We start from the raw sequence: 12,364 nt of genomic DNA on the forward strand, positions 1-12,364 counted from the left end.
TAATGGATACATAAACCAGTTTATTATACAGAACCCCACCCAAGGCCTGTTACATGACTGATAAGAAAGAACATGGTGGTGTACATGTGGGATAAACTTCACACACAAAACTCCAAAACAAACCATAACCACTGGAGCTTTATTGCAATGTGAGACAGTGTCCTGACAAGGAGCACTCATACTAGAGCTCTCAGAGGAACAAGAAAAAAATACCTTCCCTAAGACATAAAGTCAGATTACAACCACAAACAAGGACTGTGGAGAATACATGTACTATGCTATTTTCTGGGAAAAACACCAGACTCCTCAAAACATTGTGTGTGTGAAGAATCGACAGGTACTACAACACCAGACACGCTAGTGACACGGGGTACACGAAAGGTCGGACAGTCATTTACTCCTTTTCATGGCTACTTTAATAATCCATTGTACATTTCCTCAAACTCAACGCGCTGACATCATTCCCTTTCATTAGCACCAATACCCTGCAATACCACTGAAATGTCAAATCCCAATAGTCTCAAAGTGAGTATCTGAAAGCAGTAAATAAAAACCAGTTGTACGTAGAAAGTGTCGATACCATATTTGTAAACACACTGTACAACGGTAATGATTAAGACGACGATGAAATGACACGACCAAAATATTGTTAGGTATTCATATATCAACTTTTCATCTAAAAACTCTTATATAGTAAAAACTGGGTGCAAATACAGCAGAGAGAATCAAGCATTAAAGTGTCTAGCAAGTTTTCTTAGCGAGCCATGGAGAATATTGTCACACATCACGCAGCTGTGTGAAATCCAAACACCTAATTCAAACTAAACCTGAATATAGTTTCATTGCAACATAACTCAAGTTAATTATAAATAGAAAATCATGAAAAATGCATACAGTATTGATTAAAAGGTAGGCAGCAATTTTTACTACGCAGTATATTGCCATAGGGCTAGGGGAAAATACCAACAGCATGTCATGATGGCAGGATCTATAAAGATGACTCTTAAGTCATTATTTTAGGCACAAATTTAGAACTGCAGGGCTGTGAGTCAAGATTCCTGCACAATATAAACTGTAATAAAGATAGTTAATGAATGCTAAATATCCAAATGATTAGACTGTAAGCATTTGTTTTCAATAGTTATGAAATATAAAATCCAAGATCATTAACTAACAAGTAAAAACCGCAGCTCATCTATATTTAAAAGCTTATAAGCAAACTCACGACAATGATGATATGAAGGTATTGAAATAGAAAGTTGCATCTGGCATCTGTCTTAATAGATTCTAAGCACAATCCGTTCAATAAGCTCTTTATTTCAAATGCTTGTCCATCTTCGAAAACCTTCGCGTCACTAAATCTCCTTAACTGCAACTGCATGACAACTATCAATTTCAAATGTGTACAAGAAAGTGCATATCAAATCTTACTTCTGAGTAAATGGAGGAGAAATATGATGTCATAGCCCTACATTACTGCAATATAATTCTAGTATGATGCTCTATCATTACTTTATGTTGCCATGAATAGTGTTCGAAGCTGTTGTGGAAAATTTAATGCTGAAGAGAGTTTTGCCATGATTTTCAGTGGAACTGGGCCTGCACAAAACATCATAATTACAGTGCCTGTCATGACTCCTAATCACAAATGTCATAAAAACGACATAACATCCATCGTAAAGCTCTCGACATAGCAATGATTCAACGGAAATCATTCTGCTACAGCCTGCAAACTCTCAAATGCCAGCGCCCATGACTAAAAGCCCACCGTTTCAAAATATGCAACAGTCTTATGTCAGTCATAAACACGATGTTGACCTGCCACCACCAGCATTATGTCATTCCTAACAACAAACAGTGAGGGCAATAACACAACGCTCTAGAAGAGAAAAATCAAGGTCCACAGCAGATACTATGTAAATTGCATATAAACATTTTGTCTTTGTAGTGCGTGAGCTGTATATGTGCTTGTTCTGGAAGTAATGCGGAACCAAACCGACTCCGAGACGGCCCCCTTCCCCTCTGTCTGACCACGCATGGTCACGGCTGGATGTCCATCGGTTACCACAGCGAGGTGTCGGCCAAATCACTAGAAGAAGATTACACAAAGCAGAGTGAGCGCGTGTAAAAAACTTGAAAAAAAACACACACACACATTCACGAGGTAAGACTGAAGGAGTGTGTGAGTGGGAGAGCGAGGGCTTTAATGATGCTGAAAATTGGCCCGTGACTACGGTACACGCTTCAGGTAAATCATTGCTACAGCTTGCTGTCAACTTATCTGTCCCCTTGTCCTCCCATCTTGCCCCTCCCACGCCCCGACACTGTCTCACACTGTCTCCCCCGCCTCACCCAGACTCAACTTCTTTTACGACCACATATTCAAAACTTCCATCTTCCAGCCATACTCACCTTGTCACCATAAATAACTGGTTGCGTGTGTCTGTGTGCATTAGCAAGCTTTGAATTCATGAGATCATTTCTGTGAGAGACCAGGGGAGGAAAGTAACGGGGTATATTTACTCAGATACTACGTAACTCGTGTCTTCATTTTTGAGATACTTTATGCGTTTACGTTTCGACATTTAAGGGAGAAATATGATATTTTTTTCCTCTGCTGCGTTTATCTAGCGGCTGTATTCACTAATTACTTTGCAGAGTAAGGATATACACACAAATCAAGGCATGAGCTCATAAAACATGACAAAGTGCTGGCGTTTAAAACCAGCAAGTGTGACAGGAAGAAATTTCTCTATTCACATTATTTCTGCCGTTTAAAGCAATCAGAGCTTTTACTTAAAGTAAATGTGCCAATACAACAATGTAAAAATTCCCTAATACAAGTCCTGCATTAAAAATCCCCCACAAATAAAAGTACAGAATGCCCAGTTTAATTATAACAGTAAGACAAAAAGATTTCATATTTCCTTCTTAAATGTAGTGCAGTAGAAGCCTAAAGTACTATACAGTACCCTAAAAACAGTGTACAAATACCATACTTCAGTAACTGCACTTTCTACCACTGATTAAAGGACTTCAACCTGACAACATTGTCAGTAAAATTTACTACAAATCCTAATATACTTTGACACTGGTAAAGAGCATTTTAAAAACATGTGAGCACTTGTCCTGTGTCTGTATTTAAGGGGGTACACACAGGTCGGATACTGTACCTGAAAACAATGTCTCTGTGCTCAGGCAGCAAAAGTGCTGTTTCGTCTCCAGAGCTGTGCCTTCCACACTGAAGTGGATCAGATTCATCCTCCTAAACACACACACACACACACACACACAAAAAGACACTTAACACATATCTGTCGAGCAGCTATTACAGTCTAATAACTTGGAGACCAGCGGCCTAATTGCTTCAGTGAGATAATGTGTATATCAAACGATCCGCTGCCCGTGTTTAACTGGTGTGCATGGCTATCAGCATGAGGACATAGCTCATTTTCAGTGTCGCACATAATTACACCGTGGTGACGCTGAATGGTAGAGATAGCGCGTCTCACCGAATCAGAGCTGTGCGGCAGAGTTTCAGCTCCTGCCTGGTGTGGCGAGGAGAGCGGTGCTGGCTGGTTGATTACCACTGCACTCCTCTCCATCTCCCTGGGGGAGGGAGGAGGGGTGGCAAAGAGCAAGGAGTCGGGCTGGCCCTGTTCACACAGGCTGTAGTGTCCAAGAGGTCTCTGTGGACGGAGGGGCTGCAAGGCCTCCGGGTTCTCATCCTCGGAGTCAGATAACGCACTGTCAGGATGGCCTGCCAGATAGAAACATTGGCAAAGAAGAAGTGGCCACTTTTTCTCAAAGCACTGTTCCTGTCGCCCATGACATGGGCCATTCTGAACAATATTTAGTGTGGCTGTTGAATGATAGTTAACACTTTTATTGTTCACATCTGCAGGGCATACAGTAGATTAATGTGTGACTCCATTCACCTGTAGAGGCAGTCGGGGCAGCACTCCACTTGGCACTGGCTGCTGTTCCCATCTTCTGCTCCAGCTGACAGATATACTCCATCAACTCCTGTAGTGGAAAATACAGTCATCATATCACACGCCAGGCTTGAATTCTCATCATGCCGCTGGCAGACATCACCCCCATGGCTTCTGACTTCCTCAAACCACAGCCACATAAAATAGTTAAATACGCACAAAAATTGTACATACAAATTTAAACATCCGTTTGATTTATGCTGTGCTGCAATATTCCCATATGGCAGGACACTGATTTTAAAAACATTGACCATCTCCTCTGGCAGTAGTGGCAAATGTGATAGTTGTTAGCCAACAAAAAATCTGCAGGCACAACCGTGGAAGCACAGCTCTGACTGCACTGAAATCCGCTGATTTATATTGCACTATAAACAATTTATATTGCACAATAACAACTAAGAAGACAACAACAGAAATAAGATTCCTAACTCCTGGGACATTCACAGTGCCAGTATACTTGTGTATAATGTATGTTGTATCAGTAAGCTTTAAGATATGAATATATCATTAATACTGTGCATTTAGAAACACCAAAATGAATATGTGAACTTCAGCACAAATTATAGATACACTTGTACTAATTTTAAAGATGATGATGAGAAAAACACTGTGGTCGTGAGCTTTTTATGTTAAAACTTGTTTACCATGAGACCTTATAAATCGATAATGCAGGGGGCCCAAAATCACTGCATGCACTGTGTTTAATTAAACATAGATATTTCCACTGGCTCAAGACACTACAGTTTTCTCCTTCATTTGACAAACGTCCTGCCAGCGCTGTCTACTGTGTCACACGCTGTTTCTGACCTGCTTCTCCGCAAGAAGTTGCTCTTTCTCTTTCTGAGCGACCCTCAGGCTGGCCTTTAACTCCTGCAGCTCCCTGCGGGTTTCACTCAGCTGAACCTGCAAGACAGATGTCGTACGAAAACGGGATACAGCTTAGGAAAGGCATCTAACAAATACTTCTGCATGACAGCTGGGGAGTGTACAAGGTAACGCTCACAATTCCATCATCATTTTTTATGACACCTGCCTCTTCTTGCTAATGCATGTCTCAGTCACTTTAGAAAATAGCATCTGCCAAATGGATGTAAAATTATTTAGTGTCTCACCCGGTTACAATCCTTTTCTCTTCCCAGCTCAACCTCCAGCTTCACTCTCTCCATCCTCTCCTCCTGCAGCCTCTCCTCCATCCTCTGCATCTCTGCATTGAGTTTCTCCAGCTGCTCGTGATCCTTCTGTTAGGTGGCAGAAAACATTTGCTCAGTGAAGCCATTGGAATTCGTGCAAAAATGTGATGCCATGAGAAATAAGTAAAGCAGACACTGTTTTGAAACATCATGCCATTTAACATGACTCAGATGTCTGAGCAGTACCAGGACATATGGCAAAATGTATTCAAAACTTACTTAACTTTACCACAGTACAGCACATAATAAACTGCCTAAATTCTTCAGCTCAGATTGTGTGTTCTGCAGCAACACGGTACCTCTGAGGCACGCTGTAGATTCAGCCTATCCTGGGCCCAGCTGGCTCTTCCTTCTCTGAGGGCCAGACTGGAATCTGCAAGCTGAAGGGTGAGCTGGGCAGCCTGCAGACGAGCCTGATGCAGTTCGGCCTGCCCGTGATCCCTCTGGGCTACCATGGCACTTAGATCGCTCTTCAAGCCCTCTGCAGCGTTCTCACTCGTGGTGAGACGCTCCCGTAGGCTGCGCAGCTCCCTCAGTGCTGCCTCACTCTCCGCCTGGCCATAAATGAACAACAAATCATGTTATAAATAAAATTAATGATATAATAAATTCTTGTGTTAGGTGCAAATATTTTTTTGAAAGCTGGATTAAAAAAATCTGACTGAAAATACAAAGGGTCTAACCAACATTACCGTACATTGCACATTTAAAGCATCTGGCATACCACTTTATCTATTCCAACTTTAACTAGGAACAATAAATATTAATCTCCAATCCTTCATTCTATCCCAGCCCCTCTGATTTCCAAAGAAATGTCTGACCTCTTTCCTGTGGGCAGTGGTGAGTTTCTGGGTGAGGGTGGTGATGGTGTTTTGGAGCTGCAGAACACTGGTGTCTCTCTGGGCGAGGGCATTCCTCAGGACCTGGAACTCCTTAGACAGACTTCTGAGTTCACCCTCTGTCTGTTCCAGCTTGGTCTAAAAAAAATGAACAAAGATTGGAAAAGGTAACATGATGTAGAGAAGAACAACACAAACACAAGTATGTTGTGATGCACAGCATGGACTAATGTGCAACCTGCAGACTCCTTCTCTCACTCTCCTCTTCTTTCCTTTGAGCTCCAGCCCTCTTTGCCCTTTCCTTCATTCTGCACACACAAATTTGGTTACAATCAAAAGTTTTCATGAGACCAGTCTAAAATAAAGAAGAGCAGAAGAGTTAAAGAGAGAGAGAAAAAGAAAATGTCACACCTTTCCAACTCGATCTCCCTTTCCACAGTTCTTTGAGTCAGGGTTTTGATGTCCTCCTCCAGCTCCCTGATTCGCACTTCACTTGCCTCCCTTGCATCCAATAAAGCATTTTTCTCCTGGGCTAGTGATTTTCTAAAAGACTGCTCCTCCTAACAGACCAGAGGCGTTTTGAATTTTTATGGGGAATTTTAATTTAGCGTGACATAGAATAACCTCAATAATAAGCTATTTAATATAATAACGCAGACATTCTCCTAAATTGCTGTTATTTAAAATTTTACATTAAGCCTGTAAAAACATAGTATGTGCAGAGACTTGTACTTTTCTTTAGAAAATAAGGGCATGGATAAAGAGAAACATTAGGAAATGGCAACAGGCAAATCAGACTTATTCAAATAATCTTGCTTGTCATTTGCCAAGATGTGTACACCACCTGCTGTTGATTCTCCATCTCCTCGATCTTCTCTTGACTCTGTTTCAGCTCTTCCTTCAGCCTGGCACTATCACTTTCCAGCTCGTTGCGCCGTCTGTCCCAGGCCTCCCTTGCCCTCTTGTACTCTTGCTTTTCTTTCTCCCTTTTCCTGTTTGTCACCTCCTGCACCTGCAGCAGCTCAGCCCGCTCTCGCAGACATTCCTGCAGTCGACTCTGACAAGAGATGGGAACCAGGGAGAAGATGTGGAAACATCACTGTGCTCTAATCTTTTTGTGGGAACAGTAAACAACGGCATTGATTTCCCAGGATGTGTGTGTGTTTTTTTTTTTATTTTTTATTAGCACTCATTAATTTTGCAAAACTGAAAACACACCCTTCCTCACTGCCTTATCTAGCCAATCCATTCTGTATTTGTTATGCTCACCTGCAACATTTCAGCCCTTGGCACTACCAGGAGCATGCCTGTGCCTTCATCTTCTCCATGGCGCTCCTCCTCGAGGGTCACCAGATCCTCAAGTGGCTTCGGGGCACAGAAAGTGAATTTGGAGCTGCGGGAGCACACTTCCCCCTTAGCATCAATATATACAAATTCATAGTCTTGCGAGCTGGGCTTGGGTAGGTAGGAGGCTAAAAAATGATGGAAACAAGATAACAATTCTGTTAAATTTAATTTACACATAGTAATAATTGTGTAGCCCTGGTTTCATTTAGAACTAGCCTGCCTATGTGGAGCACTTAAGGTAGCCTAATTTAACTACCACTAAATGTGAAGAGCTATTCACTATATTATATATATAGGTCACTATAAATTTTAATGATATAAATAAATGTTAATGATGGTATTTGGGATTAATACAATACGAGCCTGTGACACATTTATTTTATATGACTGTATTACTGTGATAATAAAAGGGCATCACAAAGGAAATGGCGATTTTGCAGGTGCACGGATTTATATGGAGGCTGCTACAACTTCCGGTCACCAACGGCAGCACTTCAGTGCGCGCCATTTTTGGATTTCATTTTTAAAACCGGCGTTAATTTTAACTAACAAACAAATAAATCCAGGTTTTGATATTTACTGCTACTAACACCATCTTACCTTAAAACAGGTGAGTTTTACTACAGTCACTCTTACTTTTCAGTGGAAAGGAACTACAGGGAGCTGACGTTAGTTAAGCCAATGTACTTTGGAGAACCAGATATTTGATTCAGGAGAACCCGTGGAACTCATATGAGTGCTGTATTTTTCTGAGCTACGTTTATTGTCTTATCTGGCGTTAACGTAGATAAGATAGAAACACTTTAATTCTCATTCATCTGTGTTCAGTAACTGTAAAGCTAACTTTTGTTTAAAAGTGGTTAGCTAGCTAGGTTAGCTAAACTTACAGAGGAAACAAACATCTTGGGGCGGCTTTTGTTTTATTGGTACACGCACTTTTTATGAGGCCGCAGCTAGCTAAGTCACCAATATAACAAAAAAAAGAGTATTTCATTCGGGCTGCAGAGGTTTTGTAAACTGAAATGTGGGGACTGGACCTACGAGGAGCAGCCTGCCTTCAGCTGTTTTAGTAGGAAAACGAACGGCTAATTAAAAACAACGTTAGCTAATCTATGGTTTATTTACATGTTACACGAGTTAGATGGGAGACTTGCTGATAAAACGGTTTTGCAGGCTCGTCCTGTGTCTGTGCAGAGGTGGGCTGATGTTGTCCTTGTTAGTGATGCTTTCTGCCAAAGTCCTAGCTACAGTTATAAAAACAGTTTTTCGACTAGTTTTTGTATTTTTATGACTTCCAGTTTGCTAGTTTGAACATGATGTGTGTCCTTGTCTCCACATTTCTAATGTTCTGTTTCATTTTCATCCAACCTTAACAAAACGTGCAGGAAGTGATGATGTGAGGCGTCCTGCTTCTTCCCATTCTTACCACAGAGCAGGCAGCCACAGCCCGTGACTTCACCCAGCCCATAAAGTAAGCTAATTTAATATTATCCTTATCTCACACAGGCCATAGCTTCATGTTTGGAATGATTTACTTTGAATTTCTGTTTTACAACACACGTGCAATAAAGTGGTCAAGATGGAAAGCAGACAGGAAGAATGACATACAGCAAAGTTTATGAGCTGTATTGTAACTTACAGCAACAGCTTAGGTCACAGTGCAGGCAATCTTCTTTTTAAATCACTGGTGATAAGGAACCATCAGCGGTTTCTTTAGACTTTTTTCTATTGGTCTTCTCCCAGTGAAGAATGACATTGACCGTATGCTTAAGTTAGCGATAAATCACTCTACCAGGGGTCAATGCCACACCTGCTGCACATGTGCCCCTCACTGAATCAGGCTTATCAGTTGCTACCGACAGGCAGGACAGAATGAATACTGTATTTGCCAGTGAGTGGTGGTGGTAAGAGCAGACTCTGAGCCATTGGTTTTGTCATTCTCATTACTCAAACTTATGCTTAGTAAAGAAATATATTCAAACTATGACAGAGACTGTGTCTGTGCTGAACTGAACCAAGAGGGATATTTTATCTAGTGCCCAGGATATTTTCTAGTTTACATCTCTGGAAATACTCTTTAAAGCAAAGATGACTATTTTTTTCTGTTGCTAGTTCCTTTTAAAACATTTAAATTAATTTTACAGATAAATTACAATTAATTGCTTAAGGTTTTATGTGCAGATATAAGGACTATACTATATAGATTTGGGCTGTCTGTGAAAGAAAAACAAAACTGAGAAACAAGGATGAGTACCCTGGAAATGCACACAGCAGCTGACATCTGTGCCCTCTTGATAGTTAGCTGGGGCCTGTGCCCAAACGAATGTGTGGTAGTCCTTCACCGATGACCATCCCACCTGAAAAATATAACTACACTATTATTTTGCATTTGGGAAACAAAAATATACTGTGTGTGTGTAGTGTGTATATTTTTTTTTCTTTCATCTTACAATTGATATTTAACAGGTTCTAGCACAGTGATTTACCTTAAATGGTACAAACAAAGTGGTAACCTGCTGCTAATATAATGGTGAGGAAAAGTCAATTAACAAAGGATAGTCAGGATAATGACCCACACTGTGTAAGAAAAGAACAGGTTGGTAGGTTTTAGTTGATAGAATAACCAGCACAGTCTCCAGACTTGCCTGATGTAGAGTGAAAGCAAAAACTTCTGCAACAGTGCTATCTCACCCAACAATATTTTTTTCACTTGTACAACAAATGTCACTAGGTTGTTAGACTGCTGAATTGTTGAGTGTTTTAATTAAATTTATTTAAACTTAAAGACAGCATGATTGAGTTTTTATTATCTCAAAATGCTTGTTTTAGGCTTTACTTTCAGAGTACATTGAGACATTACAGTAATCTACACACATTTGTATATCAACTGACCATTAGCAGATATCTACTCTTTATTCGCTTGATTTTTGTGACAGTCATCAGGTTAATAATACCTTGAAGAGCCCTATCCAGTCATTGCTGGCCCAGTTGTGCTGTGAGCTCAATGTGTAGTGGCAATCGACTCTGCTCTGAGGGAAGTAACTGCAGCCCACGTTTCTAAACTCCACCCGCTGAGCCATGTCCATGGCAACACAAAACAGTCTATGTTGCACCTGCAGGAAAAAACACATTGTTCAAACTTGAGTTTATTGTTTGTATTTTTTTGTTTTCTTTATATAAGTTCAAAGTAGAAGGTGGGCATCGTTAGTTGATCCAATTATGAAATAGGTAAAAGGTGACTGCTGGAGAACAAATGAGAGAGGCAGCAGCAGCCTGTGAGTACTTATTCATTGTAAGAAGATATCCCGATTGAACACACACTGGAGGAAAGGATGCCAGAACTAAAGCTCAATGACAGCATGGAGCAACATATATTTGTTACTAGGGCTATTTCAGTCATCGCCAGGATCATTTGCTACTGTGCACCCTCACGTGTAAATAGGCAAAACATGTCTTTGACCTCTGCCATGTACACTGCACGAGATCTGCTGGCAAATGCTTTCGCTGAATTTTAAGGAATTCCTGCGTGCAGTTAAACACACCACTTGGAAACACGTGTAACTTACAGAAGGCAGTACTATTTTTATTTAGCAGTGGGTGGGTTAGTGGCTACAGAATGGGCTGTGTGCTTGTAACTATTAGATGTAGTCTAAGGCAGAAATTGCTACCTGAAACTGAGAGCAAAAGAAATGCATTATGGTGTTGTGATGATTAACATGGTACAATGATAACACAATAATATATATTTGATGCAATTATGGATTAACTATGACTTTTATATGTGTTTACTATTCTGCAACCATTATCCTAATTATATACTCTGTTTTCTATTTTAGTAAAACGGTCTAAACTGAGGTATGAGGCAATAAACCTATCTAAATAATATTTTAGAGTTGCCGTCGAAAACCTTATCACTGTGAGGGAAAATACACATCAGCGTTCCGAGGTTTCACATTTCACAGCATTAGGCTTGAGGCCCAACAGCAGCACACGTCGAGAAAACAATGTGCCCTGCACGTCGAAATAAGCTCAGTTCTAAAATCATGTAATCAAAACCATTACACTTGAACCTATATTAGTTAATAATAACTTTATTTGTGTAGTCAATGTGATGCGCCTGCGCATCAGGCGACACAATACCAGGCTTTGTTAACTACAAAAGACATCTGCGCACATTATGACGACCGTCTGTGATGGATCCCTTACCTTTTATCGCCCTCTCTTTTCTGCAAACTGTCTGAACGAGCTGCCCCAGTATCAGATGCTGGTTTCACAGTCCGCGACAAAACAAAAAGGTTTAACGATACAGCGATCGGTCCTTCTCTGGCTCTGTTGCTCCACTAACCTGAAACAATAACAAAAAAACCAAAGCAAAACATAAGCATGACAGTTTCCCTTGCACCGGGGAATTTTGGGAAGTGGTGTTCGTCACGTCAAGGAACCAGCACAGAAACGCCTATTTTTAAACTACAATCCCCAAGCTCAACGCAGAGCAGCTCAAGCCGCACTGGACGGGGGATGACGCTTGTCCTGGGCCTTCGTTGTTTTTCCCAACGGATGTCAAACCGAGGAGGGTTGCATTGGTTCTCCAAGGGACTTGTGAACACGGACCAATGGAAATTGCGTGCGACGAAGAAAATAACGTGTAATCACGTGATTAACGAAGGCAGCCGACAGTGTGGTCGGTTAGGTGGCGTTCTTGAACTTCAGATATCAAAACATACGTGTTTCATGAACTAACTTGCAGCGCAGTGCAGCTTGTGTGACACACTTTCTAATCATAGTTGGTGTGTCAGTTCATATATATTTAGTTATACCATTAACACCAGTAATCACCCCCATAATAAAAGAATAATTATTATAATAAACACTTAAGAGTTGAAGCGGCTCTCCCTGCAGAGTGAAGCAGTTTTGTTCACTTGTGATTTATTTTTCCTTTGCAATTTTTCTTCTCATTGGCTGCAAGAAATCTCAAGCAGGTGCTTGCATTGTG

At 40.9% G+C, this 12,364-nt stretch overlaps 1 protein-coding gene across 2 annotated transcripts; it reads right to left on the reverse strand.

Moving 5' to 3' along the window:
• On the reverse strand, nucleotides 1-11,950 carry calcoco1a (calcium binding and coiled-coil domain 1a). 2 transcript variants are annotated; one of them, XM_026331881.1, is made up of 15 exons: nucleotides 11,578-11,946; nucleotides 10,326-10,484; nucleotides 9,626-9,728; nucleotides 7,294-7,496; nucleotides 6,869-7,081; nucleotides 6,436-6,584; nucleotides 6,263-6,332; nucleotides 6,007-6,162; nucleotides 5,485-5,739; nucleotides 5,108-5,233; nucleotides 4,803-4,898; nucleotides 3,939-4,026; nucleotides 3,513-3,760; nucleotides 3,174-3,265; nucleotides 1-2,089 (listed from the first exon to the last, which is right to left on the reverse strand). In XM_026331881.1, the coding sequence occupies exons 2-15, from the start codon at nucleotides 10,455-10,457 to the stop codon at nucleotides 2,062-2,064; spliced, it is 1,959 nt and encodes a 652-aa protein (XP_026187666.1). In that variant the 5' UTR covers nucleotides 10,458-10,484; nucleotides 11,578-11,946; the 3' UTR covers nucleotides 1-2,061. The 2 variants fall into 2 exon arrangements, with proteins under 2 accessions (XP_026187666.1, XP_026187665.1); XM_026331880.1 differs by lacking the exon at nucleotides 1-2,089 and adding an exon at nucleotides 2,368-2,482 and having other exon boundaries at nucleotides 11,578-11,950.
• Nucleotides 11,951-12,364: the final 414 nt, after the last annotated feature.

Source organism: Mastacembelus armatus, chromosome 7 (genome assembly GCF_900324485.2).
Source record: "Mastacembelus armatus chromosome 7, fMasArm1.2, whole genome shotgun sequence".
NCBI classification, from domain to species: Eukaryota; Metazoa; Chordata; class Actinopteri; order Synbranchiformes; family Mastacembelidae; genus Mastacembelus; species Mastacembelus armatus.

Coding starts and splice junctions, on each gene's coding strand:
- calcoco1a (XM_026331880.1), bottom strand. CDS start 10,457: ATGGACATGGCTCAGCGGGTGGAGTTTAGAAACGTGGGCTGCAGTTAC. Junction 5,740..6,006: donor CCACTGCCCACAGGAAAGAG/GTCAGACATTTC, acceptor ATTTATGGCCAG/GCGGAGAGTGAGGCAGCACT. Junction 4,899..5,107: donor GAGAAAAGGATTGTAACCGG/GTGAGACACTAA, acceptor TCTGTCTTGCAG/GTTCAGCTGAGTGAAACCCG.